At 37.0% G+C, this 26,294-nt stretch overlaps 1 protein-coding gene across 1 annotated transcript in view; it reads right to left on the bottom strand.

Annotated features, from left to right (window-relative positions):
* side-VIII (sidestep VIII) overlaps positions 1–26,294 on the bottom strand; it is a 930,757-nt gene that overhangs the window by 93,328 nt on the left and 811,135 nt on the right. Inside the window, 5 exon segments of the mRNA XM_067772586.1 lie at positions 7,308–7,660; positions 7,881–8,198; positions 8,461–8,586; positions 16,297–16,433; positions 18,623–18,782. Of these exon segments, the coding sequence (XP_067628687.1) occupies positions 7,308–7,660; positions 7,881–8,198; positions 8,461–8,586; positions 16,297–16,433; positions 18,623–18,782 (1,094 nt within the window).

Here is a 26,294-nt window from a genome sequence, read left to right as displayed (position 1 = left end):
CGACACAATGGATAATGGCATCGCTAAATTCAATGCTCTAACCCTGTGCATTACACTAAAACAATAACATTACAAATAACAATAACAAAAGAAACAACAAATAAGGAAAGCTAAGTTCGGGTGTAAACGAATATTACATACTCAGCTGAGAGCTTTGGAGGCAAAATAAGGGAAAATCACCATTTAGCAAAATGAACCTAGGTAACCCTGGAATGTGTTTGTATGACATGTGTATCAAATGAAATGTGTTAATGATAATTTTAAAAGAGAGTGGGCCTAAGTTCTATAGGTGGACGCCTTTTCGAGATATCGCAATAAGGGTGGACCAGGGGTGACTCTAGAATTTGTTTGTACGATATTTGTATAAAATTAAAAGTATTAATGGCGGTTTTAAAAGTGAGTTAGTTGTATATGTGAAGGCGTTTTCGAGATATCGACCAAAATGTGGACCAGGGTCACCCAGAACATCTTCTGTCGGGTACCGCTAATTTATTTATATTTATATATTCCTGCCAAGATTCCAAGGGCTTTTGATTCGCCCTGCAGAACTTTTTCATTTTCTTCTACTTAAAATGGTAGGTGTCACATCCATTTTACAAAGTTTTTTCTAAAGTTATATTTTGCGTCAAAAAACCAATCCAATTACCATGTTTCATCTCTTTTTTCATATTTGGTACAGAATTATGGCATTTTTTTCATTTTTCGTAATTTTCGATATCGGAAAAGTGGGCGTGGTCATAGTCGGATTTCAGCCATATTTTGTACCAAGATAAAGTGACTTCAGATAAGTACGTGAACTAAGGTTAGTTAAGATATGCGCAAGTTATCGTGTTAACGGCCGAGCGGAAGGACAAACGGTACTGTGTATAAAAACTGGGCGTGGCTTCAACCGATTTCACCCTTTTTCACAGAAAACAGTTACCGTCATAGAACCTATGTCCCTACTAAATTTCACAAGGACTGGTAAATTTTTGTTCGACTTATAGCATTAAAAGTATTCTAGACGAATTAAATGAAAAAGGGCTGTGTTACGCCCATTTTGAAATTTTCTTTTATCTTTGTATTTTGTTGCACCATATCATTACTGGAGTCGAATGTTGACAAAATTTAATTTTATGCTGTAAAGATATTAAATTTTTTGTTAAAATTTGACTTAAAACAAATTTTTTTAAAAGTGTGCGTGTTCATCATCCGATTTCGCTAATTTTTATTTAGCAGACATATAGTAATAGGAGTAACATACCTACCAAATTTCATCATGATAGCTTCAACGACTGCCAAATTACAGCTTGCAAAACTTTTAAATTGCCTTCTTTTAAAAGTGGGCGGTGCCACGCCCATTGTCCAAAATTTTTCTAATTTTCTATTTTGCGTCATAAGGTCAACGCACCTACCAAGTTTCATCGCTTTATTCGTCTTTGGTAATGAATTAACGCACTTTTTCGGTTTTTCGAAATTTTCGATATCGAAAAAGTGGGCGTGGTTGTAGTCCGATTTCGTTGATTTTAAATAGCGATCTGAGATGAGCGCCCAGGAACCTACGTACCATATTTCATCAACATACCTCAAAATTTCTTTTTTCACCCACATCATTTTGATATATAGAAGTCTATATCTGTCTCGATTAGTTTATGCCGTTACGATTACCGTTATGCGAACAAAGTTAATATGCTCTGTGAGCTCTGCTCAGCTGAGTATAATAAAAAGCAAATTCTACATACATTATGGTTAATATTCATTAGTTCGAGGTCTTGTTTCTAGTCCTGGACTGTTCTGTGTCCCAGTTCCTTATGGTTACTTTGTGAGTCCAAAGAAAACTCTGTTCTTGTTTATTACTTTCATTTTTCCTTTGCCGTGAGCCAAGCTTGTCAGCTTACGCCACTACCCTCGTTCTTTTTGCTCTGAAGTATTCCAAGATTTCGTGAACTGCCAGTATTCAAAGAAGAAGGTTCCATGCCGCGTAAATGCTATGCATATTTTCAGCGGAAGTTATAGCTTCTTTAAAGCAGTTGTCAACCTCGCCTATCTATGGCAAATCTTAGTTCTTTGGCTGCCAAGGCTCTGGCGACCCCAATTTCCTTATATAAGGTTCAATGTGGTCATATTAAATCATTCCCGAAATGGTCGGGCTGGTACTTTAACTGTGCTTGTTACCGGAACCTATCGAATATATATCCAATAACTTTCCAAAAACCTTCAGAAGTGTTTTTAGCGCTACAAAAACAAACTCGTGAAGGGCCCTTATTGGCCTATAGTTCTTGGCATTAGAGTGGTTTAGTTTTCCTTCTTTAGAAATGAGCACCATCCATACACTTTTCCAAACCTCGGGGATATGAACATCATTTTTGTATTTTGAAAATATATCATGTAGAGGAGTGCCAATTTGTTGCACGTGGCCTTCAATATGGCCGGCATCATTACATTCGGTCCAGCGGGTGATTTGTTACCCCATTAAGTGTTATCCTGGTTTCCAATGATTTGTTAGCCCAAAGAATTTTATCCTGTTCGGCGATGTTTTGACATCGGTTTTCAAAGAATAAGCGCAGTTTCCTGGCATTGTGAGGTTCGTTGCATCCGTGCACTCCCGAAAGTGTGTCTCCACGAACACCTCTAAAGTTTCCTGACTGGAGACCTTCTATGAGCCATGTAACTTCTTTATGCTACTTGGGGCTACGTTTGACCCAGAGAGTATTTTGCAAAGTCTTGATGCCTCGTTTGTTGTCACCAGGTTCTCACAATATTGTTTCCATTATTCCTATTTTGCCTTCTTAATGCAGCCTTTGACATTAAAAACTGCCTCGAATTGATCCGCTGGTCAATTATATTAGAATTGTTTCCATTATGTCACATAACTGACTCGGAGTCGATAAAGCAGTGTTTGGTCAAAACATAACCTCAAACTTTGTGTTCGCTTTATTATTTTCCGTTGCTTTATATCATATGTCAAAAGTATTGGCAAATGAGGTATTAATATCGGTTTTACCATATCGGTAGACAATTACCGTTGCAACTTTTTTGTTAACTTACTTCTCACTTCGTAGTCGCACCGAACGACATATACAATTGAAGTTCAATCGCAAGCCGTTTTCATGACAACAGACAAGGTTTACGATCAAATTTGAGCTAGTGAAAACCAAGCCTTAAAAGTGTATTTAGAAATCAGTGCAAACAAGTTCAATTGTGTCACGCCACGTTGTTGTAATATATGGCAAAACAATGTGCAAATTTTTGCCCAACGGTGAATTTATGCAAGTTGCATGAAAACCATAAATAAAGTTAGCTTGAGCTCCTAATGACCTGGACTCTACGAAATAAGTTTGCTTTGTTTGGTGCTGGATTTAGCGTTTAGATAATGTTTTTGCGTATTCAAGCTGCTAATGGCTTAGGTTACTTTCTGGTTTGATTGCGAATTTAGCTTAAGAGGCATTCTATAGGGGCAGGCCGATATTTTGAAACAATTAGATGAATTGTGGAAAATTATTAGGTTTCAATGTATTGCAACCTTTATACAAATCTATTGTGCTTGATTGCCGAAAAAGAAATTTGGTACGTTTGTTTTTAAACTTGAAGACACAACCAGTGATGCCAGACAAAAATTAAATAAAATAATTAAAAAAAAAAAAATTTTAGTTAAACGGTTTTATTGAAAACATTACTTACATAAAGTAATAATAATACTAAAAGCTAGAAAATAATTAGGTAGGTCCTGGGTACTAGTCATCACACTCCTTATTAATCTAGGGCGCTGGTCAGACAATTAAATAAAAACGTCCATGCGCCACCTATCGGAGTTTTTTCTTATTACTGCGTTGTAATCTGGCTCTGAACTAAACTTACAGCTTATCGGAAATTTAGTTAAATTTTAATTAAAAAATTCGTTCAAAACGCCGCTACTGAGAGTCAAGCTAAATAAAACCGTTTAAAAAAACTGTCCTAATTTCCCACATCTGAAATTTATTTTTAAATTAAAAAGTGTAACACTTTTGCCAGAAAAGAAAACGCTATAATGGTGATGATAAGCGTTTTTTTACCCGTAAATGTAGATGTATATAGCAGAGTTAGGCGACCGCCATGGTGTGAAGGTAGCGTGCTGCACTAACGACAACGAAAATCTAGCTAGTAAAATCAACCAATATTCAATTCAACTGATATTTCTGTAAACTTTTGTCCACCGCAAATAACTGTTGAATCAACTTCGCACAAATTGGTGATTCTGAATTGCCCGTTTTAACAGTTCGGGCAAGACAATGGCAATCGGGTCTGCTTAACAGTGAAGATATGCTTGAAACTCAATGTTGAGCGACGACGATATACGTCGTGTCGGGCGATACAATTTTTCAAATTACGCCCAGACATTTTGTCTACTTAAAACACAATGCCGGGCGAAATTGACGCTATTTATTCAGAGTGGCCATTATTTAGAAATAAAGATGAACACAATTAAAACTTTTTTAATTCTTTGCATTAGCACTTGACTGCTAAAACACGCCCAAAATGGGCTATGTTAATACGGAGGGCGAACATTAATATTATAACCCTTTAATTTAAAAAATACAGTTTACATGTATACGGCGCACGTTACGTACGTTTCCATAAGCTTGCATGAGTTTAAATTTTTGACAGCGCACGTACCCGGTTAGTTGAAAACATTGATTGAAAAAACGAAAATTTACCAAATGTTTGTGCTAATCACCTTTTAGTTTTTAATAATATTAATCAATAGTTGGCGGTTTATTAATAGACCGAAACACGTCTTTCGATATACCGAAACGAGTCTTTTGAATTATATGTAAAAAATAATAAAAAAATTGTTTTTGGATATTAGGTTTTCTTTTTTTATATTTAAAAAAATTGAACAGCAGCAACCCTTGGGATGTTTGTCGTCATCGCCGGCGGTGACGATAGAAATAAATCTATCATCGCAAAATGACGTCACGTAAATTTCGCTCTTCGCTTTCATTCTGTTCACCTTCATGTAATTACGGGGATTCTATTTTGGACTAAGCGAACTTCGTCGCGTTTATTTCGCGGCGTCAGGGCATTGTGTTTCAAGAAATATACCTTGCCCGCATAACTCTGCGCACAGATCTAAAATATTCGAAAAACGTATTTAAAATTCGAATTCCTCAAAAAATATAACAAGTATCGGTCAACCTATGACGCAGTTATGTTTGTAAGAAAATTGCCTTTCATAAACATGCTGTTCAAACCCATAATATATACTTGCATTTTCCTTTTAACGGGAATTATTCACTGACATCATGAAAACACATGTACGCAAAAGTCTACGTATAAGAGTAAAAGTAAATAAACTTACGACTTCGGTCAGCCCATTTTTTCTTAGTCACCTGCGTGTCTTTAGAAATTTATTTTTCATTGTGATTGAAGTAATTAAAGAAACCAAAACATCAATGGAGAACAAAGGAAAGGAGATAGGAACTGGCGAAAGAAAAATCATCGTGAAATTATATGTTGAGGGCAAAACGTTTAGAGAAATCGGAAAAATAGTGGGCCGTACTCATTCATCTGTATATAGGGTCGTAACTAATTACGTCTCAACAGGATCTATCCTTTCAAAACCACGTACTAGTGGTCCAACTATTTAACAAAAAGAGAAGAGAAGCGGGTCGTACAATTAGTTGAGACAAATCCCAAGTTAACTGCCCATAAACTGAAATTGTAGGGGCAAAGGTTTTCCAAAACTATTTCCGACGATACAGTCCGTCGAATTTTAAAAAAAGGTGGATATGTTAGCCGAATTGCCCGTAAGAAGTCTTATATCTCTGAGGTAAATCGGCAGAAGGGCTTGAGCTTCGCAACTGAATATGTTTCAAAGCTGCAGGAATTGTGGAATCATGTTATTTATTCGGACGAGACAAGTTCTGCATTTCTGGTATAAAAGGGAAGAGACTGGTACGGAGAAAAAGGGGAACAGCATATAAACAAAAAAAAAAAAATATGTGCCCAACTGTTAAACATGGTGGAAGCGGTGTTATGGTTTGGGGCTTTATGGCAGCCAATGGTGTTGGTAAGTTGACATTTATAGATTCCATTTTGGACCAGAGACTATACATTCAGTTTTTAAGAGACAATCTTTTCAAAGTGTTGAGCAATTGGGGATGGAATACGATTTTTGGTTCCAGCAAGACAACGACCCCAAACATACCGCTCAAAACGTAAAACTTTGGCTGTTATATAATGTGAAAAACCAGCTGCGAACACCTCTGCAATCTCCGGATCTAAACCTCATTGAGCATATGTGGGATTTGCTCGAGCGTAGAATCCTACAGCATGCCATAACTTCAAAAAGTATGCTTAAGGATATTATAATGCAGGATGGCGACCACCGTGGTGTGATGGTAGCGTGCTCCGCTTACCACACCGTATGCCCTGGGTTCACACCCTGGGCAAAGCAATATTAAAATTTTAGAAATAAGGTTTTTCAATTAGAAGAAAATTTTTCTAAGCGGGGTCGCCCCTCGGCAGTGTTTGGCAAGCGCTCCGGGTGTATTTCTGCCATGAAAAGCTCTCAGTGAAAACTCATCTGCTTTGTAGATGCCGTTCGGAGTCGGCATAAAACATGTAAGTCGCGTCCGGCCAATTTGTAGGGAAAATCAAGAGGAGCACGACGCAAATTGGAAGAGAAGCTCGGCCTTAAATCTCTTCCGAGGTTATCCCGTCTTACATTTATTTTATTTTTTTTAATGGGGAAAAATCACGGCGGAAGATACGGCAAAACTTTTGAATTCCATGCCTAGGCGTCTCGTAGAAGCGTTAAAACAAAATGGATATCCCACAAGATACTAGAGCATCGGAGGACTTTATTTTCTTTAAAAATAATTTCCTGTAAGTAGACTTATGCCGCTACCTTTTTTATGTGGTTTAATTGAAATATCCATTCAGACTTTAATTTTCCTAAAAACAGATACTGTGTAATGCAATTTTGTTTTGAATTTAAATAAATTTTTACTTAATACATGCCGTACTTCCTAAGGAATTCTTGTTTAAAGTTGGTTTTTCGATTTTTTTGCTCTGTACGCAGAGTTATGCGGGCAAGTGTACATAATTTAAATAGAAAAATAAACTTTAGAATTATTAATATTGAAAATGTGAAAAGTTTTGACTCAATGTCACTGAACCGACTGAAATAATTCGGATTAAACTTGGCGCACAGGTTTCTAGTATGGAAGTTTCTACTCACAATGTTCTTTAGAAAATGGGCAGTCCCACAAATCTGTTAAAGGCTTAATCCTCTCCTGACATTCGCAATGTTGCAAAAGTATCCATTATTAATGCAATGCACATACCTTAATTTGCTGCTGGTGCGACTGTTGTTGATGTTGTTGTTGTTGTTGCTGCTGTTGGCCATAACTACCCATTTTGCTTACAGGTATCAGCGTATTGTATTGAATATATTGCCCATGCGATGGGTGTTGTTGTTGTTGCTGTTGATGATGTTGCTGCTGTTGCTGTTGATGTTGCAATTGTTGCAAATGATTCACCGCTGCAGCTGCTGACTTTTTATCGACAACAGCATATGTTGGCATTATATGATCATACGTAGATGAGGTGATGACAGCGTTTTGTTCCGCCATCGCCGCTGTTGCATAAGCGCGATTATGTCCCTTTGTTGTCCATTCTTCATCATCATCCCGACCATCTGTAAAACATATATATGCACACACATACATAAACAAGCGACTGATTTGTTGAACAAAAGAGTATTAATCGCATATTGTAAGAGTCGATAGTCAATTTTCGACCACATTCTATTGTGTTTCATGCACTCTCCTCCTCATACACAATATCACAATCAAACACACTCACTCACAAATAACTTACAAATAACAATACGAGTATGTATTGAAATATTAACCAACCTTGTGGTATTATGTCCGGATTTTTATCGATACTATCCAGGCTGCTCGTCACATGGCAGGTATCTCGCCCAATTCGTATGTCCTGTATTGATTGGACATTGTGTAGTGTACCGATGCTGACGCTACCATTGTTATTGCCACGCCCACTACCTACTGATGGATGTGAGTAATTATTGCAATCGCGTCCCGATGAGCCACGCATTCGAACAATGATAACAATAATAAGCGCTACCAGGAATATACTGCCCACAATACCGACCAGTATACCGAGAAATGGCCGGATATCCTCGATTACGGGCGCATAGGCGAGTGATAGATCTGTATAAAAATGTAAAAATAACAGCAATACATATAGTAGTGTAATAGAGATATGTAAGTATGTACACTTCAAAAATATTTGCATGCTTGTAATAGAATCTAAAATGAGTCAGGTTGACTAAATACTACAACTGGACGGTTGATACGAGTATGGATGATGACGTTATCAACTAAGGAAGGAATATTGAATGATACGCTTTTGCGAGTATATCAATACAAATGGCTACGTGGTTTGAAGTTCTGTTTTTGTTGATTCTCTTACTTTTGTCCTTATTTTTAATATTTGTACTGCTGTTGCTGGTTGGAGTTGTTATAATGGCAGGCATAGTTGAATGTTCATAATAATGTGGCAGTGTATCAATGTTCCCCTTTTTGTAAGTAAAAACGACTACAAGTTTCAAACAAAAAAAAAAAAAATATAAGTATCTAAATAATTTTAAATAAAAATTAAAAACAAGTAGGGAAGGCTAAGTTCGGGTGCAACCGAACATTACATACTCAGTTGAGAGCTATGGAGACAAAATAAGGAAAATCACCATGTAGGAAACCCTGGAATGTGGTTGTATGGCATGTGTATCAAATGGAAGGTATTAAAGAGTATTTTAAGAGAGAGTAGGCCATAGTTCTATGGATGGACGCCATTTAGGGATATCGCCATAAAGGTGGACCAGGGCTGACTCTAGAATTTGTTTGTACGATATGGGTATCAAACGAAAAGTGTTACTGAGCATTTTAAGAGGGAGTGGGCAATAGGTCTATAGGTGGACGCCTTTTCGAAATGTCGCCATTAGGGTGGGCTAGGGGTGACTCTAGAATGTGTTTGTATGATATGGGTATCAAATGAAAGATGGTAATGAGTATTTTAAAAGGGAGTAATCCTTAGTTCTATAGGTGGACGCCTTTTCGAGATATCGCCATAAAGGTGGACCAAGGGTGACTCTAGAATGTTTGTACGATATGGGTATCAAACGAAAGGTGTTACTGAGCATTTTAAGAGGGAGTGGGCATTAGGTCTATAAGTGGACGCCTTTTCGAGATATCGTCATTAGGGTGGGCCAGGGGTGACTCTAGAATGTGTTTGTACGATATGGGTATCAAACGAAAGGTGTTACTGAGCATTTTAAGAGGGAGTGGGCATTAGGTCTATTGGTGGACGTTTTTTCGAGATATCGCCATTAGTGTGGGCCAGGGGTGACTCTATAATGTTTGTACGATATGGGTATCAAACGAAAGGTGTTACTGAGCATTTTAAGAGTGAGTGGGCATTAGGTCTATAGGTGGACGCCTTTTCGAGATATCGCCATTAGGGTGGGCCAGGGTGACTCTAGAATGCGTTTGTACGATATGGGTATCAAATGAAAGGTGGTAATGAGTATTTTAAAAGGGAGTAATCCTTAGTTCTATTTGTGGACGCCTTTTCGAGATATCGCCATAAAGGTGGACCAAGGGTGACTCTAGAATGTTTGTACGATATGGGTATCAAACGAAAGGTGTTACTGAGCATTTTAAGAGGGAGCGGGCATTAGGTCTATAGGTGGACGTCTTTTCGAGATATCGCCATTAGGGTGGGCCAGGGGTGACTCTAGAATGTTTGTACGATATGGGTATCAAAGGAAATGTGTTACTGAGCATTTTAAGAGGGAGTGGGCATTAGGTCTATAGGTGGAGGCCTTTGCGAGACATCGCCAATAGGGTGGGCCAGGGGTGACTCTAGAATGTTTGTACGATATGGGTATCAAACGAAAGGTGTTACTGAGCATTTTAAGAGGGAGTGGACATTAGGTCTATAGGTGGACGCCTTTTCGAGATATCGCCATTAGGGTGGGCCAGAGGTGACTCTAGAATGTGTTTGTACGATATGGATATCAAATTAAAGGTATTAATGAGGGTTTTAAAAGCGAGTGGCCCTTAGATGTATATGTGAAGGTGTTCTCACGATATCGACCAAAATGTGGACCAGGTAATCCAGAAAATCATCTGTCGGGTACTGCTAATTTATTTATATATGCAATACCAATAACAGTATTCCTGCCAAGATTCCAAGGGCTGTTGATTTCGCCTTGTAGAACTTTTTCATTTTCTTCTACTTAATATGGTAGGTGTCACACCCATTTTACAGAGTTTTTTCCAAAGTTATATTTTGCGTCAATAAACCAATCCAGTTACCATGTTTCATCCCTTTTTTCGTATTTGGTATAGAATTATGGCATTTTTTTCATTTTTCGTAATTTTCGATATCGATAAAGTGGGCGTGGTTATGGTCGGATTTCGGCCATTTTTTATACCAAGATAAAGTGAGTTCAGATAAGTAGGTGAGCTAAGTTTAGTAAAGATATATCGTTGTTTGCTCAAGTTATTGTGTTAACAGCCGAGCGGAAGGACAGACGGTGGACTGTGTATAAAAACTGGGCGTGGCTTCCACCGATTTCGCCCATTTTCACAGAGAACAATTACCGTCATAGAATCTATGTCCCTACCAAATTTGAGAAGGATTGGTAAATTTTTGTTCGACTTATGGCATTAAAAGTATTCTAGACAAACTAAATGAAACTGGGCGGAGCCACGCCCATTTTGAAATTTTTTTTTATTTTTGTATTTTGTTGCATCATATCATTACAGGAGTTGAATTTTGACTTAATTTACTTATATACGGTAAAGATATTAAATTTTTTGTTAAAATTTGAATTTAAAAAAAAAATTTTTTAAAAATTGGGCGTGTTCTTCATCCAATTTTGCTAATTTTTATTTAGCACATATATAGTAATAGTAGTAGCGTTCCTGCCAAATTTCATCATGATATCTTCAACGACTGCCAAGTTACAGCTTGCAAAACTTTTAAATTACCTTCTTGTAAAAGTGGGCGGTGCCACGCCCATTGTCCAAAATCTTACTAATTTTCTATTCTGTGTCATAACTTCAACCCATCTGCCAAGTTTCATCGCTTTAACCGCCTTTGGCAATGAATTATCGCATTTTTTCGGTTTTTCGAAATTTTCGATATCGAAAAAGTGGGCGTGGTTATAGTCCGATATCGTTCATTTTAAATAGCGATCTGAGATGAGTGCCCAGGAATCTACATACCAAATTTCATCAAGATACCTCAAAATTTACTCAAGTTATCGTGTTATCGGACGGACGGACGGACGGACGGACGGACGGACATGGCTCAATCAAATTTTTTTTCGATCCTGATTATTTTGATATATGGAAGTCTATATCTATCTCGATTCCTTTATATATGTACAACCAACCGTTATCCAATCAAACTTAATATACTCTGTGAGCTCTGCTCAACTGAGTATAATTAAGTAAATAGAAACAATAATTTTGAGTCGCGAAAACTCATTCGATGCAAAGCTAAAAAATACAGATAAACTCCTCTTGACGGACATTTTTTCATGCACCAAGTTTTTTAAAAATATTCACTCCCGTTAGGCGGATACTCTCTTGGCTGGACGCGGACAGTTATTTGTTACAAAATGGGATGAAAACCCGCTTTAGCGTATAACTAAGACCTGTTTTCATAAAAAACAATGAAAAACCTTTCTTAGACAGACGTGAAGTCTTCGAAAGCGGACAAATTAAGAGAAAGATTATCAATTTATACGTTCGAAAAATGTTGTAATTATTGCTGACATATATAAATGCTAATTATAATAAATCTCCTCATAAACCCAAATTTCCCTTAGACAAAAATGCACTCCAGTTTAAGAAGTGTCACTACTTAGTATCGCGTTTATGTAAGCGAAAAGTAAGGACTTCACATAAACTGAATATCTTTTTAGAGTTACCATAACTTTATTCGGCGTCCAAACTGTAAAACCTCAAGAACCGTGAACTATTTTATGAAATATCTAAGTCCTGATGGAAAATTCTAGAAGTTACCAAGGGCTCCCTCCACTAGAGGCTTCTCGACCTTAAAATTTTCTCTCTGCCAGTTAATACGATCTTTTCATTACCGGATCGGCACAATATACGAAAGACCATCCCTGTTCCATTTTCGTATCTTGTATTGTATATTTCGACATTTCCGCGTCCTTTCTTCATCCTTTCAATTCTATTAAATTTTAAGTGCTAAACCAAGCACGGGCTTACATATCTTTTAGAACAGAAAATTATAAAAAATTGTCTTCAAAGAAGAAGGCTGTGAGTAACAAATCTTTTAACTAAATAGGTTGGGTTAAGTTGAATTGACCAGTGAGAAACTAACATATGTATATGGAGCGAGTCCAGAATGTAGCCTGTTGTTTTTACCTGAAAAGTGCTATCAAAAGCCAGGACCTATTTTAGAAATAACTCCGTCCTCTTGGCAAAAACTAGACGCCTTCTAGGACCTACGCCACTTGCTGCTTCTAGATCTGACAGCTGTTTTACGCCTTATAGCTGAAGGCAGTGTCCAATCAGAGTGCCCGCCACAAACTAACTTTGTTTGGCTTAGGCTGTAAGACATGAACTTTGAAACTTTACAGCTGCGCGCTTGGGTCCGAAACTTTTTCGCTTGGTCGATCATGTACAAGTGTCGCTTGCCTTTAATCGGATCCAATCTAATTGGGATGTCTACAGAGCAAGCTTCGAGGGATACGCCCTATTAGCTATATCATCCATAGATTGCTGCTTCTCCCTATCCCTATTGTTGCTCGGCTGTCAATATAAAAGCTAATGCGGCTGCTGTTTAAGCTATTTTCTTCCGGAGTTTCTACTGCTTTTATTACGGTTACTACTTCGGCTTGAAAAAAGCTACAGTCATGTGGCAGATTGTCGGATCTGTTTTTTTCCTGATCAGGGCTGTATACTGCAGACCCTACTCCTTCCACTATTTTGGAATTATCGGTGTACACGTTTATTGTCTCCCTCGTTCGCCAATTGGGCAAGGCTTTTTCTATGTTTGTTATCACCCTAACTATACAGGGCCGTGTCTGCCGAATTGTCTTCGGTGTATACATAATGTGTTGTGGAGATCAGATTTTCAACCATCTTGTACTTTATATGCACATACATATATTAGCCTCTCGAAGGTTTTGAAGAGTAATGATGTTAAGATGTTAGTAGTACACGAGGTCGTTTTGGGGTTATCGTAGTAAGAATCTTGAGTATTACACAGATAGGCCATCTGGCTGGGTTATGTCCACCCTTCTGTTAGATTAGAAAAACAAGTAAGGAAGGCTAAGTTCGGGTGTAGCCAAACATTAAATACTCAGCTGAGAGCTTTGCAGACAAAATAAGGGAAAATTACCATTTAGCAAAATGAACCTAGGGTAACCCTGGAATGTGTTTGTATGACATGTGTATCAAATGAAAGGTGTTAATGATTATTTAAAACGTAGTGGGCCTTAGTTCTATAGGTGGACGCCTTTCCGAGATATCGCAATAAGGGTGGACTAGGGGTGAATCTAGAATATGTTTGTACTTTATGGGTATCAAATTAAAAGTATTAATGAGGGTTTTAAAAGGGAGTAGCCCTTAGTTGTATATGTAAAGACGTTTTCGAGATATCCACCAAATGTGTTATTTATATATGTCATACCACGAACAGTATTCCTGCAAAGATTCCAAGGGCTTTTGATTTCGCCCTGCAGAACTTTTTCATTTTCTTCTACTTAATATGGTAGGTGTGACACCCATTTTACAAAGTTTTTTCCAAAGTTATATTTTGCGTCAATAAAGCAATCCAATTGCCATGTTTCATCTCTTTTTGCATATTTGGTACATAATTATGGCATTTTTTAAATTTTTCGTAATTTTCGATATCGGATCGATTTTTGCTGAAGTTATCGTGTTAACGCCCGAGCGGAAGGACAGACGGTCGACTGTGATAAAAAAAGGGCGTGACTTCAACCGATTTCAGCCTTTTTCACAGACAACAGTTATCGCCGTAGAACCTATATCCCTACCAAATTTCACAAGGATTGGTAAATTTTTGTTCGACTTATGGCATTAAAAGTATTCTAGACGAATTAAATGAAAAAGGGCGAAGTTACGCCCATTTTGAAATTTTGTTTTATCTTTGTATTTTGTTGCACCATATCATTACTGGAGTCGAATGATGACATAATATACTTTTATACTGTAAAAATATTAAATTTTTTGTTAAAATTTGACTTTAAAAAAATTTTTTTTTAAAAGTGGTCGTGCTCGTCATCCGATTTCGCTAATTTTTATTTAGCACACATATAGTAATAGGAGTAACGTCCCTACCAAATTTCATCGTGATATCTTCAACGACTGCCAAATTACAGCTTCCAAAACTTTTAAATTACCTTCTTGTAAAAGTGGACATGGCTAAATGAATTTCTTTTTTTACCCAGATCATTTTGATATATAGAAGTCTATATCTATCTCGATTAGTTTATGCCGTTATGGATTACCGTTATGCGAGCAAAGTTACTATACTCTGTGAGCTCTGCTCAGCTGAGAATAACTAACGCATATGTCATTTAGGTCACGAAATGACCAACCCTATAATTTCAAACGAGGTAACCTCTTGGAAGCAATCTTTCATGCCCACCGAGTGTATTCTCCATAAAAAAAAACAGTACCATGACTTAAGCAGTTGCCATTTGGAATCGGCATAAATAATCCTTAAGTAGGGGATAGAAAAGGTCACTTATCACTAATTGGATAAAGAAACCTTGGATTAAATATTCCCAATGTTCTGTCGCATCCAATTATTATCTAAGGTTTTTTATTGTCAGTTATTAAAAAAGCTTAATCTTGCTTTTTAAGCTTTTTAGAAAGGATTTTGCAAACACAGTAATAAAATAAAAATTCCAAAATTTGTCTCCTAGCTTGATATGAGAAGAGCAACCTAAAAACCATCGAGCTATATGTATGTACTTAGTTTTCTACAGATAGCCAGTGGTTATATTACTAATAAAATTGTAACGAATTTAGGGAAATTCCGCTTATTTGCAACCTTCGTATCGCTAAACTGTTGAATAAATAACTCCAATATTCAATAATGCAATTTGGTCTTTATTAGACTACTTTCAAAATACTTCCAATAACACTTATACTTTGCAACTGATAGCGTGCTTAAATCAAACTGATTGCAGCTTACTCAGCTTTCGCTCCTTTTATACTCTCTGCTGTATCGTTCGCATACTTCTAGGCCTTTCTTCTTCTAGAATTTACTACTTAGTTACCAGATATGTATATGCATGTGAACTTGTAGTTTATAGTCTCTCGCATAACCATATGCGTGTGTATATGTGAGTATTACTCTGCTGATGATTGCATACTTTTTTGAGTATCACAGATATATTCATGTGTTTGTGCGTATCTCTCCGCTGCTTGTATATACATATGTGTAGACATAATGATTTATTTGTATATGTACATACAATTGACTGCTTAGTATCGGCTTAGAGATGATAGTATCCCTTAGTGTTGGTAATATTCGTCACAAAACTTTCTCATAGGTCCAATCAACGCGGCTCCCCCGATTTTTGGACATCCTACCGCCTTACTGCTACTAATTCGACTATCGTCACTCATTGGTAAGAGGTTATGCTCTTAGCACCCTCTCCTGTCGTCATCGCACCTAATTCCGCCGTCGTCACTCTCTGGTGAGGACCGGCAGCATTAATATCAGATCGTGACCATTACCAAACTACCGTTATCACCTTATGATGAAACCTGCCGTTGGCTAGAGCACCATCACAGTACTTCAGTCGCTGCATACTAGGCGAAATTATGTACGACAAGTCCCACTCCTTCCCCCTTTTCACTCTCTCTCTCTCGCTACTTGAATTAAAATTGTGAGGATTCTGGTTGGATCGCCATGTTGTTAGCATGTATTCGAATTTACGGTATATTTATTTAGTGGGGGATGTGTGATCTCAACCCGACTCTGGATCAACTGAGCATACCTCAGCCTTTTACCAAACCCACCTTATAGAACGGGTAAGATCGGTGCACTGATACGCTCGCCAACGCTACCGCGCCAATAAACCATTCGGCAAAAAAAGAGCTATTTTATAAAGTTTCATCTTTGTTACTATTGGTCCTAAAGACCTAGACCTTTCTCTCGTCCTATATTGTTAACAGCATTAATATTTAAGTTAAATTTCTCATGAATTCGTATTCACATTGAACTTACCCGTTTGCTTTTCAGGATCCTTTAGCGTATAGACTTGCAGAATTGTTGCGTTGCTGCGTCCTTTCGTATTGTGCGCTACCAAAAAGACATTGTAACCGACACCAGGCACCAGGCCTCGCACCTCGAAATATGGTGTCCTATCGATGATTGTTGTATTGTTGTTGTGGTAGAGTGTTTTAAGCAACACAAATGCCATACAAATAGCAAAAACAGGAGAGTGATAGTAGCCGGAACCATAGATAGCAGCAACACAAAAAAAAAAAAAATGTCGAAGAAGAATGCAAGTCCGTCCAACAATCAACCGACCATGGAGTAGCGTAAAATCAAAAATTAAATAGAGAAAAGAGCAAAAAGAAGCACATTTGAGAAATTAATGGAAAAATTCAGGCACAAATGCTGCAATTGAAGTGAAATTTTGCGTCACATGACGAGTTTTTTTTGGTTTTAGGGTATTTGGTCTAGATCAGACGCACAAATACGCCGCAAGTGACATAAGGCCAGTGTTTGAGAGATTTTGTATATATTAGGGAGGTCCTTATAAATAAATTTAACGATTTTTTCCAGTTTAAGTCCTTTAGATGGTAATACCTAGGCCAAAAAATCATATGTTAATTTTGGTATCGTTTGGAGACGGTTAAGGGGTGTGGTACAAATTGTTCTATGGGGACTCAAAAAATTAAATAACAAAATTTTTTGATTTTTTACAACGTTACGACAGCAACAATGTACAGAATCGCACTAGCTGTACAAAAGCGCAAAACTGTCGCATTAAGGGACGGTATTAGCGCTAATTCAGTCGACTCACAGTGATTTAAACAGATCCTTATAACATTGTGATGTCCTACGAGTTGCAATTGCTCCCACTTTGCAGATGTTTCGAACGCATTCTAAACAGGTTCAGCCATACATCGTTCGGAAAAAATCGCGGTCTTTGAGCGCTCAAACTTCAACGCTGTTGATACAAGTGTGGGTTCCAGCTGTCCCACTCTGCTTCCATTCAGCACAAGTTCGCAAGTAGTCGTTTAACTTGAGGTGGGCAATTTTCGCTTTGCGTAACTATTTTCCATTTTTTCTGCCAGAGGAAGCATGATATTATATTAGTTAAACAAAAGACGAAGGGAGAAACAACCCTGCAATTTTTTTTTTTTTTATTATTTCTTGACTCATAACCTTCGCCTCAAATCAGCTGATGCTTCCCAAACACTTTGAAAATTTTTCGTCGTAATTTTTAATCGCAACTAAGTTGGTTTCTTCTAGGCCATATAGACGATTGTGCAAGCATCTCCTACTGTGCTGAATGATTTTCCATAGTACTACGTTTGCCGAAATTCATTATCGGCAACACTCCATGGGTCCACCTGTCACTTTCTTAACGTCTCTTAAGCTAGCCGAACCTTTACAGTCCAATAAAAAACGTTAACATACTAAATTGCCAAATATTAAATACAAATTCCTTAAAGCTGTGAACAAAAATCAATGCTTGGCGCGATTTACGAAGAGATATAGGCCGGGCTTCTTTTCCAATTCGTGTCGAGTCCCTTGTTAGTTTCTTTCTATAAATTTAGCGGGACGGCACCTACATGTATTATGCCGACGCCGATCGGGAGCTGTGAGATTTTTCAGGGTAGAAATACAATCGTAGTGTTTTCCAAGCAACTGCCTAGGGATGACCACGCCTCTAGGAAAAAGCACAACTGTTGTCTAAATATTGGCCCTGAACCCATGAACTTTTTGTTGCTGTTGTTGTTGTAGCGAGAGAGGCACTCCCCGAAGGTCATGGAGAGTGTTATCGATGTTGACAAAGTTCTGCATAACAATGCCCAACAGAGCAAATAGCAATAATTTTTTTATTTTGCTCCCGCTCCAGTACAATACCATTTCGTTTGGAGTTTTTATTCCGCTATTTGTTATGCTCGAAAACACGACCTAGCTCGTAGCAGAGCATAAGAAATGTTAAAACTTTGAATGCTAAGGCTGTACTCTATGCTTTGTTCATGTTCAGAGCAGGTGCAGTAGCAGAGCATATTTTTCGCTCCCGCTGCTTGTATGTAGCAACCAATGCAAATACTCATTTCAATTTTATTTCAAATTCCTTAGAGTTGCAACATGCTAAAGTTTATACTTTGTTCTTTTTTGATCACCCTAATAAACATATATAGTACATATGTATGTATGTAGCTGGAATTGGCAGATGCCAGTGGTCATTCAACACAATTTAGGCCTGCATAAAATGAATTGCAAGGTTGGGGAACGTAGAGATTTGATTTAGCATTTGGCTTAGGTTTCGTCGTCATTGATTGCGTATGCGTGAATATGGTTTACTCACTTTGATTTGTAAATTTTTGGATGGCGTGTCGTTCCGTTCACATATACTTCCATTATGAAATCCTGTTGTAGACCACCATCAAAACCTTCAATGCATTCAATTTGAAAGCCGGTCGACGTTTGATTGAGTAGCGTACAGTTAACCAGAGCATCCGGTTCGCCTGTAGAAAAGAAAAAGTGTTTTACGAATTTAGTTTATGTTTTTAAAAATTTTTTCTACTTTTTTAATTGAACGCAAATCCTTCAATAAAAAGGAAGTTTGGGTTCACGCATAACACCAACAACAAAATAGTGTATCAAGGCGAAAATCTAAACAAGTTTCATTTACAAAAAAAAAAAAAAGTCTCAATACCAAGAAAATGTTGGGTACATAATTGCATCTATGCAAGTGGCGTTTTTTACTGTGTAGTATTTATTGCTGCACAGAAGTTTTTTCTTATAGTAGGTCAATTACACAGTGCTACAAAAGAAAAAATATCTCAAGCACTTTTGAACCGAACTAGGTACGTCGTAGGTCTTGATGAGTAGATCAAGATACCGTGTTTCAAAATTTTCTAACACCCTGAAATTTTTCTTGTACCTCGCGCATTCAAAAATTCGTTACTCCGTCATTTTTCCATCACTTTTTGATTGCTTACTAGTTTTGAAAAGCTAAACTATAGGGCTTCAAAAATATATATATTTGTCTACACTTTTTATAGCAAATTTTTGAGATTTTTTAAAAGTTGTCTACAATTTTCTCGTTTTTTTTTAATTTTTCAAAATTTGACGGCTTTGTAATGTATCATTTCTTTAATGTAAACCTTTTTTTCTTAAAGAGATTGAGAGAATATTCTATCTCGAGTAAAAGAAGTGCTGGTTGATCAAATTCGGTTGAGAATTGTTGAAATGACAACACTTTTTGTGAACAAGAAAATTCTGCCCTCATCGTAGAATCGATATCGCGCCATGTCAGGATTGAATGTATGATTTCAGTATATTGTCGCCGTTGTTTTGAGCATTATCTGTGCTTCGTTTAACCTTTTTTTATGATTTAATTATGAAACAAAGATAAACAAAATTATTTACGTATATTTGTTTAATGGTGTGTTCAGTTTATACTTATATTTAAGAATTCATGAGCTTAACACCGGCTTATAATAATTGAATTTCAATTAGAATAAGCCGGTGTTAAGCTCATGAATTCTTAAATATAAGTACAAAATTATTTACTTTTATCATCAAATCATGTGGTAGGAAAAATTGATATGACATTTACCTCTTTGCCTCTGTAAGATAAATGACAAGACGAAACTTAGGATACTGTCATTTTGGTAGAATCAAATCAGTCAGTGTACGTGTTGCTACAAGGTACTTTTTTAACAATGTGTGATAAGCGTAATAAGTTTTGTTACGTCTGCGAGTTATTCGTTGATACGCAACATCGTGTACAATTAAAAACCAATGCATCTCTCACAGAAGCTTTCACATCTTTCTTTAATCGCGTGTATAGTGAAAATGTTTGGTATGAACCAGAGTATGCTGGTGTGTAGTTCTCCAGCGCACTCAAAAAATGGAAAACTGGGAAATGCAACAAACAACCTTTACCATTCTCAACCCCAATGATATGGCATCGTCAACTTTTCCATAAGCCAGATTGCTAATTCTGCAAAACAAATACTGTTCGTCATCAGTAAAACCCCTAACCGTATACAATATGCTAATGTGTTAACTGTATCTCATCCAATCAAGGGAGAAATATCGACTATTCGTGATGCAATTTCCGAACCGCAAAATTCATTAGAAGCTGACGATGAAGAAAACTCTAACGGCCTAGAAATCAACGACACAAACTCCATGTTCTGCATTCACATTTGGATTTCTTCCCTAAAAATCATGGACAATTCTGTGACGAACAGGGAGAACGGTTCCATCAGGAACTACTAGAGATCGAAAAACGCTTTTTTTCGGAAAAAGTCAGATCAGAATGCTGGCAAATTATTGCTGGTCTCTAAAACGCGATACTGATGATGTGGCTTATAAACGTAAAAGATCTAGCAGACATTTTTAACAGCTATCGAAATTCGAAGTTTTTTTGTATTAAGTACATAAAATAAAACAAAATTTTATGTAAATATATTTGCAACCATTTATTTCTTTATTTTTTCTCTCCTATGTAGGAGCGAAATACAATTACTCGAGAGATGATATAGATAAATAAAAAATATTGAAACTGTTTAAATAATTAAAATCAATAATTGGAACTTTGTTATAACAAAAAATAATTGGTGGAATAAAAGAAACGATAAGAATGCTCAATACTATGGCAGAGCGATATATCGAAATCATACATTTAATCCTGACCCGACGCGATATCGATTGTACAATTAGAGCAGAATTTTCTTGTTTACAAAAAGTCTTGTTATTTAAACAATTCTCATCCGAATTTGATTAACTAACACTTTTTTTACTCGGGATAGAATATTCTCTCAATCTCTTTAAGAATAACATTTTTCATTAAAGAAATGATATATTAAAAAGCCGTCAAACTTTGAAAAATTAAAATAATTAAAAAAAAATAACTCCTAAAAAATCTCAAAAATTTGCTATAAAAAGTGTTGAGAAATGTATACATTTTTAAAGCCCTATCTTTCAGCTTTACATAACTGTTAAGGAATCAAAAATTTGTGGAAAATTTACGGAGTAACGAATTTTTGAATGCGCGAGGTACAAGAAAAACAGGTTTTTAACAATAACTTGAAAATTTCGGGGTGTTAGAAAATTTTGAAACAAGGCATCTTGATCTACTCATCAAGACCTACAACGGACACTAGGTCGCTATTAAAGTGCAAAATCAGTGTAGCACAGTGTTATTAATCTGTCAAAGAATTTCATCCATTCTTTGTTTTTGTTTTTGAGGGGATTGTATTTTAAAATGTACATACATATGAGTAAAGTTATTTTGAATGACGCGAACAGATTTGTATTGCAAATAATAAAAATAAATAAATGTGAGGCGCGATAACCTCCGAAGGGATTTTAGGCCAAGCTGCTCTTCCAATTTTCGTCGTGCTCCTTTTTAATTTTTCCTACAAATTGGCGGGACGGGACCTACTTTTTTTATGCCGAATCCGAACGAGCAGATGAGTTTTCACTAAGAGCTTTTCATGGCAGAAATACACTCGGAGTGCTTGCCAAACACTGTCGAGGGGCGACCCCGTTTAGAAAAATAATTGAAAAACCTTATTTCTAAAATTTTGATGTTTCTTTGCCCGGGGTGTGCACCCAGGGCATTCGGTGTGGTAGGCGGAGCACGCTACCATCACACCACGGTGGCCGCAAACTGACCCTCAATATCAGAATTTAACAAGCCTGTGTCTTGAGTTATGAACACCTATTAAACGCCTTCATTTCAGATTCAGACTTAAAATTGAGTATTGTCTGGTAAGAAGAGTGATAAGCAGGGCAATCCAAAGTATGCAAAACTCGTAACAATCAAACCAATTAAATATGCATACCATTCACAAAAGATTAACGAAATATTAAATCTTTCCTTTCCGAAGCCCATGGCGGAATCACCAGGTGAAGTAAATAAAAAACGACAGAAGATGTACGCTACCTGAACGGTAGCGATGTATTTTCAACGCTTTGAAAAAATAGGAGTAGAAAATTAAATACCTTGCTATGAAAGCCATTACAGAAACTGTTTTTTCAGCATATCGCTTAACGCCAATGCAAAAGAGGATACGCAGGATCAGTAAGAGCTTATAATCGAATAAAAAAAACTTAAACTGTGATGGGCAATAAAATTCAATAATGCGTCTAAAGTAAACAGACCTCAACTTCAACTGCAGTTGAACCATTCGTCGAAAAACCGGACATAAAAGGGAGAGGTGTTATCCATTATATTTTTTTTTTTTAATGGACGTTGTGGCAGCGCGCTGCCCTCAAGTGGCCCAATGAAACCAGGCTAATCCTGTTCACGCGATCGATTTATATATATAATAACTTTTTTTTTTTTTTTTTTTATTTTGCCGAGTCTTTGATGGGCAGCGGTTTGTCAAGCGTCACGATCTGAGACTGCTCAGCTACAGAAGAAATTTCATCAGCCAAGCGTAATACTTAAAGAGAACAGAAGCAAACGTATTATACATTAATTTAGAGAAGTGAGAACAATCTTTTTTATAGAAAAAAGGGTGTCCGAGCTATAAATATGTTTGAGTGAGAGTTATAATCTTGGCATAAACGCCGAAAAGGTTCATTTTGTTCGAAATTCGTTCTACATTGTTTCAGCAGAAGAGGTTTGAAGGGTCTCGATGTCCGAGAGGGAACGCAAAAGTTCACTTCATTCAGAAGGAATGGGCTCGAAATTGATCCATTTAAAAGTTTTGTCATAAATATTACACCAAGCATTTCCCTTCGACTAGCAAGAGTTGGAAGATTGATAAGCTTTAATCGATTAGTATAAGGTGGAAGATTAGTTAAAGAGTCCCATTGGAAATTTCTTAAGGCAAATAGTAAAAATTGTTTTTGTATTGATTCGAGACTGTCTGCATGGACTTGATAACGCGGATTCCAAATTATCAAGCCGTATTCTAATATTGGCCTAACTAATGTTGTAAAAAGTGCTTTAGTTATGTAAGGGTCGTTAAATTCTTTTGACCACCGTTTAACAAATGCAAAAACACCTTTGCCTTTATTCACTGTAGCATTAATATGAAGATTGAAACTAAGTTTGGAATCCATCATGACTCCCAAGTCAATAAAATTATTTACAGTTTCTAGACTATAGTTGTTAATTGTATATGAAGCTGGTGGCGAAACTCTCCGAGAAAAACACATGAATTTACATTTTTTGAGATTGAGCGGCATATAATTTACATTGCACCAGGTAACCAAGTGATTTAAATCCATTTGAAGCAAGGAATGTTCCTCAACCGAGGCGCATGATTAGAAAAGTTTTACATCGTCTGCGTACATCAAGATTTTTGAGTATTTAATTGTACCAGATAAATCGTTTATGAACAACACGAACAGAATCGGACCAAGATGGCTGCCCTGAGGAACACCAAAAGAAACATTGATGACCCCAGAAAGTGTATTTTTAAAGATTACTTTTTGCGTACGATAACCAAGATACGAAGAAATCCAACATATAAGACGGGGTTGAAAACCGAGTTGACTGAGCTTATGAATAAGTAATGGGTGTGATACTTTGTCGAAAGCTTTACTGAAATCGGTGTAAATTACATCAGTGTGAAGGCCTTTTCTAAATCCATTAGAAACGTGGGTGGTAAATTCTAGTAAACTGGTGATAGGTGATTTGCCCTTACAGAACCCATGCTGCGAGCTTGCAATTATGGGGGAAATAGAGAATGTTAGGTGGTGGGTAACAATAGCCTCAAATAACTTTGGGATAGCGGATAACTTTGCTATGCCCCGGTAGTTTTCTATTGAAGACCTGCTTCCATTTTAATGAAGCGGAATAAGAAAAGATTTCTTCCATATTGTTGGGAAAACGCCATAAATTAAAGATAAATTAAATAAATCTGTTAGTGGATGATAGATGTTTGCAGCACATTTTTTAAGAAAGTGTGTCGGGATCCTGTCGGGGCCGTATGAATATGATACTTTTAAAGTTTTTAAATAAGATAATACATCTTCTGAAGATATAAATGGAGCTCTGATTGAATAACATGAATCAATATGGTATGGGTATTTATTAGGTGATTTGATTTGAAAAATTCCGCAAAGAAGTCGGCGATCTCTTGATCATCGCTGGAAATATTATCTTGGAATTTCATGAATGATGGAAACCCTTTCACCCTCCGTTTAGAGTTTACGAATCCGTAAAATGCCTTCGGGTTGCAAGTTATATTTCTTTTCATTTTACAAAGATAAGCTTTGTAACACTTTTTGTTCAATTGAAAATACTTGCAGCGTAGAATCGAGTACTGTAAGTAATGGTTATGTAAACCCGTCTTTTTGAACAACTTGAAAGATCGAGACTTTTTATTCTTTAAAATTTTCAGCTCTTTAGTGAACCATACTTGGCTTGTATCGGAATGTACACAAATCCGCTTAGGTACGTATTTTTCAAAAAGACATTAAATGGTATTGTAAAAGTGAGAAACGCTTAGCTCCACATCAGCATTAAATATTGGCCACACTATTCGAGATAGATCACGATTTAATTTTTTAAAATTGGCCTTCGCAAAGTCGAAGCGATAACTGGAGTTGTATCGTTTATTTCCGCTGTTACAAGCATAATTTACAACTTCGTAAACTATTTTCAGGGAAGGGTGGTAAGCATCTTCAGGATCAATAATGGGTTCGCATCGACTAATGGAATATTTAGAGTTATCATCCACGAAGGCTAAATCTAACACCCTTCCGAATTTATTCGATTGGATGTTGATTTGTTGAAGGCACAGCTCAGACATTCCGTCTAGAAATTCATTGTTGGAAGACTTTGACGAAACTGGTACGATATTAAAGTCAGAGATGCACCATGATATGTGTGGCATATTGAAGTCACCCAAGACAATAATGGAATCGGAAGGCTTTAGCATCGAATTAACAGTTCTTAGCAAGGAAATGTGATGCATATAAACGGACAGTTCAGAAGATGGCGGGATATAACAGATGGCCAAATAAATGTGGATATTTGCTAGTTGTGTGCGTATGCACAAGAACTCAGTTGTATCGGTGGCGGTTACGCAAATCTCTTCAGATGGTATTGAAGAGTGTACAGCAAGCAGAACTCCACCTCCAACCCTGTTCAAAATTAAATTTCCGAATTGTTACGTCATGGGTTTTCCTTTTTGAGAAGATATACGATTTCAGATCCTCCTCAGTAGTATCCCTCTCGAATCTTGACACGAATATCGATTTTTTAGGAGGGACTACAACCAACTTCCTAGTTCCAGGCTCAGTCGCCTGAGAACGGTTTGCAGGTTCAATATTTTTTTTAGCTGCTGGTTTTGTTGGAGGTGCCTTTGATGTTAAAGGCTCTACTGTAAGAGGACTTGGAGATGCTAAGTTTATTAATTCTATCGTGCTGGGTGTAGGAACGATTCGGTTCTGGATGTTTTGAACGGGGTCTAGGGTCAGTACGCCAGCCGAGACATCAGTTCGTCTTCGTTTGCTGTCACGACTGTCGCTGTTAGCATTAGCAGCTGAATCGGTAATACATTTGAAAGTTTTAAACAAGTTTTCATAATACTTGAATTTATCCCCTAATGTAGAAAGTTCCTTACCGATTTCGGAGAATGCGTTTCGGGTATGTTTGAAAAGCTTAAAAAGATCCACTTCCGTGGATCTGCATTTCAAGCACGACCAACGCACACCCTTGTTATCGTTGATCGCATCACACACCCTTGCTGTCAAACTAGCGCACTTCATATGAGCAAGCTCATCACAAAGCCAGCACGACACGAAACGCTCGGTATCACCTTTCAATTGGCAGTTTACAAAATTCCAAGACATTATAAGTTAAAGTAAAATTGACTAAACAGACGGAGGCAGTGAAAATAGTTTGGAGATCACAGTAAGAAGATCACTGTATGAGCAGTTTAAGATCGCTATTAACTGATGCTTAACAACACACAATGCAAACAGCTGTGGCAGTGAAAAGAAAATGAAGTAAATGTGCACGAGCAAATAACAATTGAAAACTGAAAATAAATAAATGC

This window comes from Eurosta solidaginis, chromosome 3 (genome assembly GCF_040869045.1).
Source record: "Eurosta solidaginis isolate ZX-2024a chromosome 3, ASM4086904v1, whole genome shotgun sequence".
Taxonomy (NCBI): domain Eukaryota; kingdom Metazoa; phylum Arthropoda; class Insecta; order Diptera; family Tephritidae; genus Eurosta; species Eurosta solidaginis.
The sequence above is the reverse complement of the archived record's forward strand: the minus strand, read 5'-3'. Positions and strand labels throughout refer to the sequence as shown.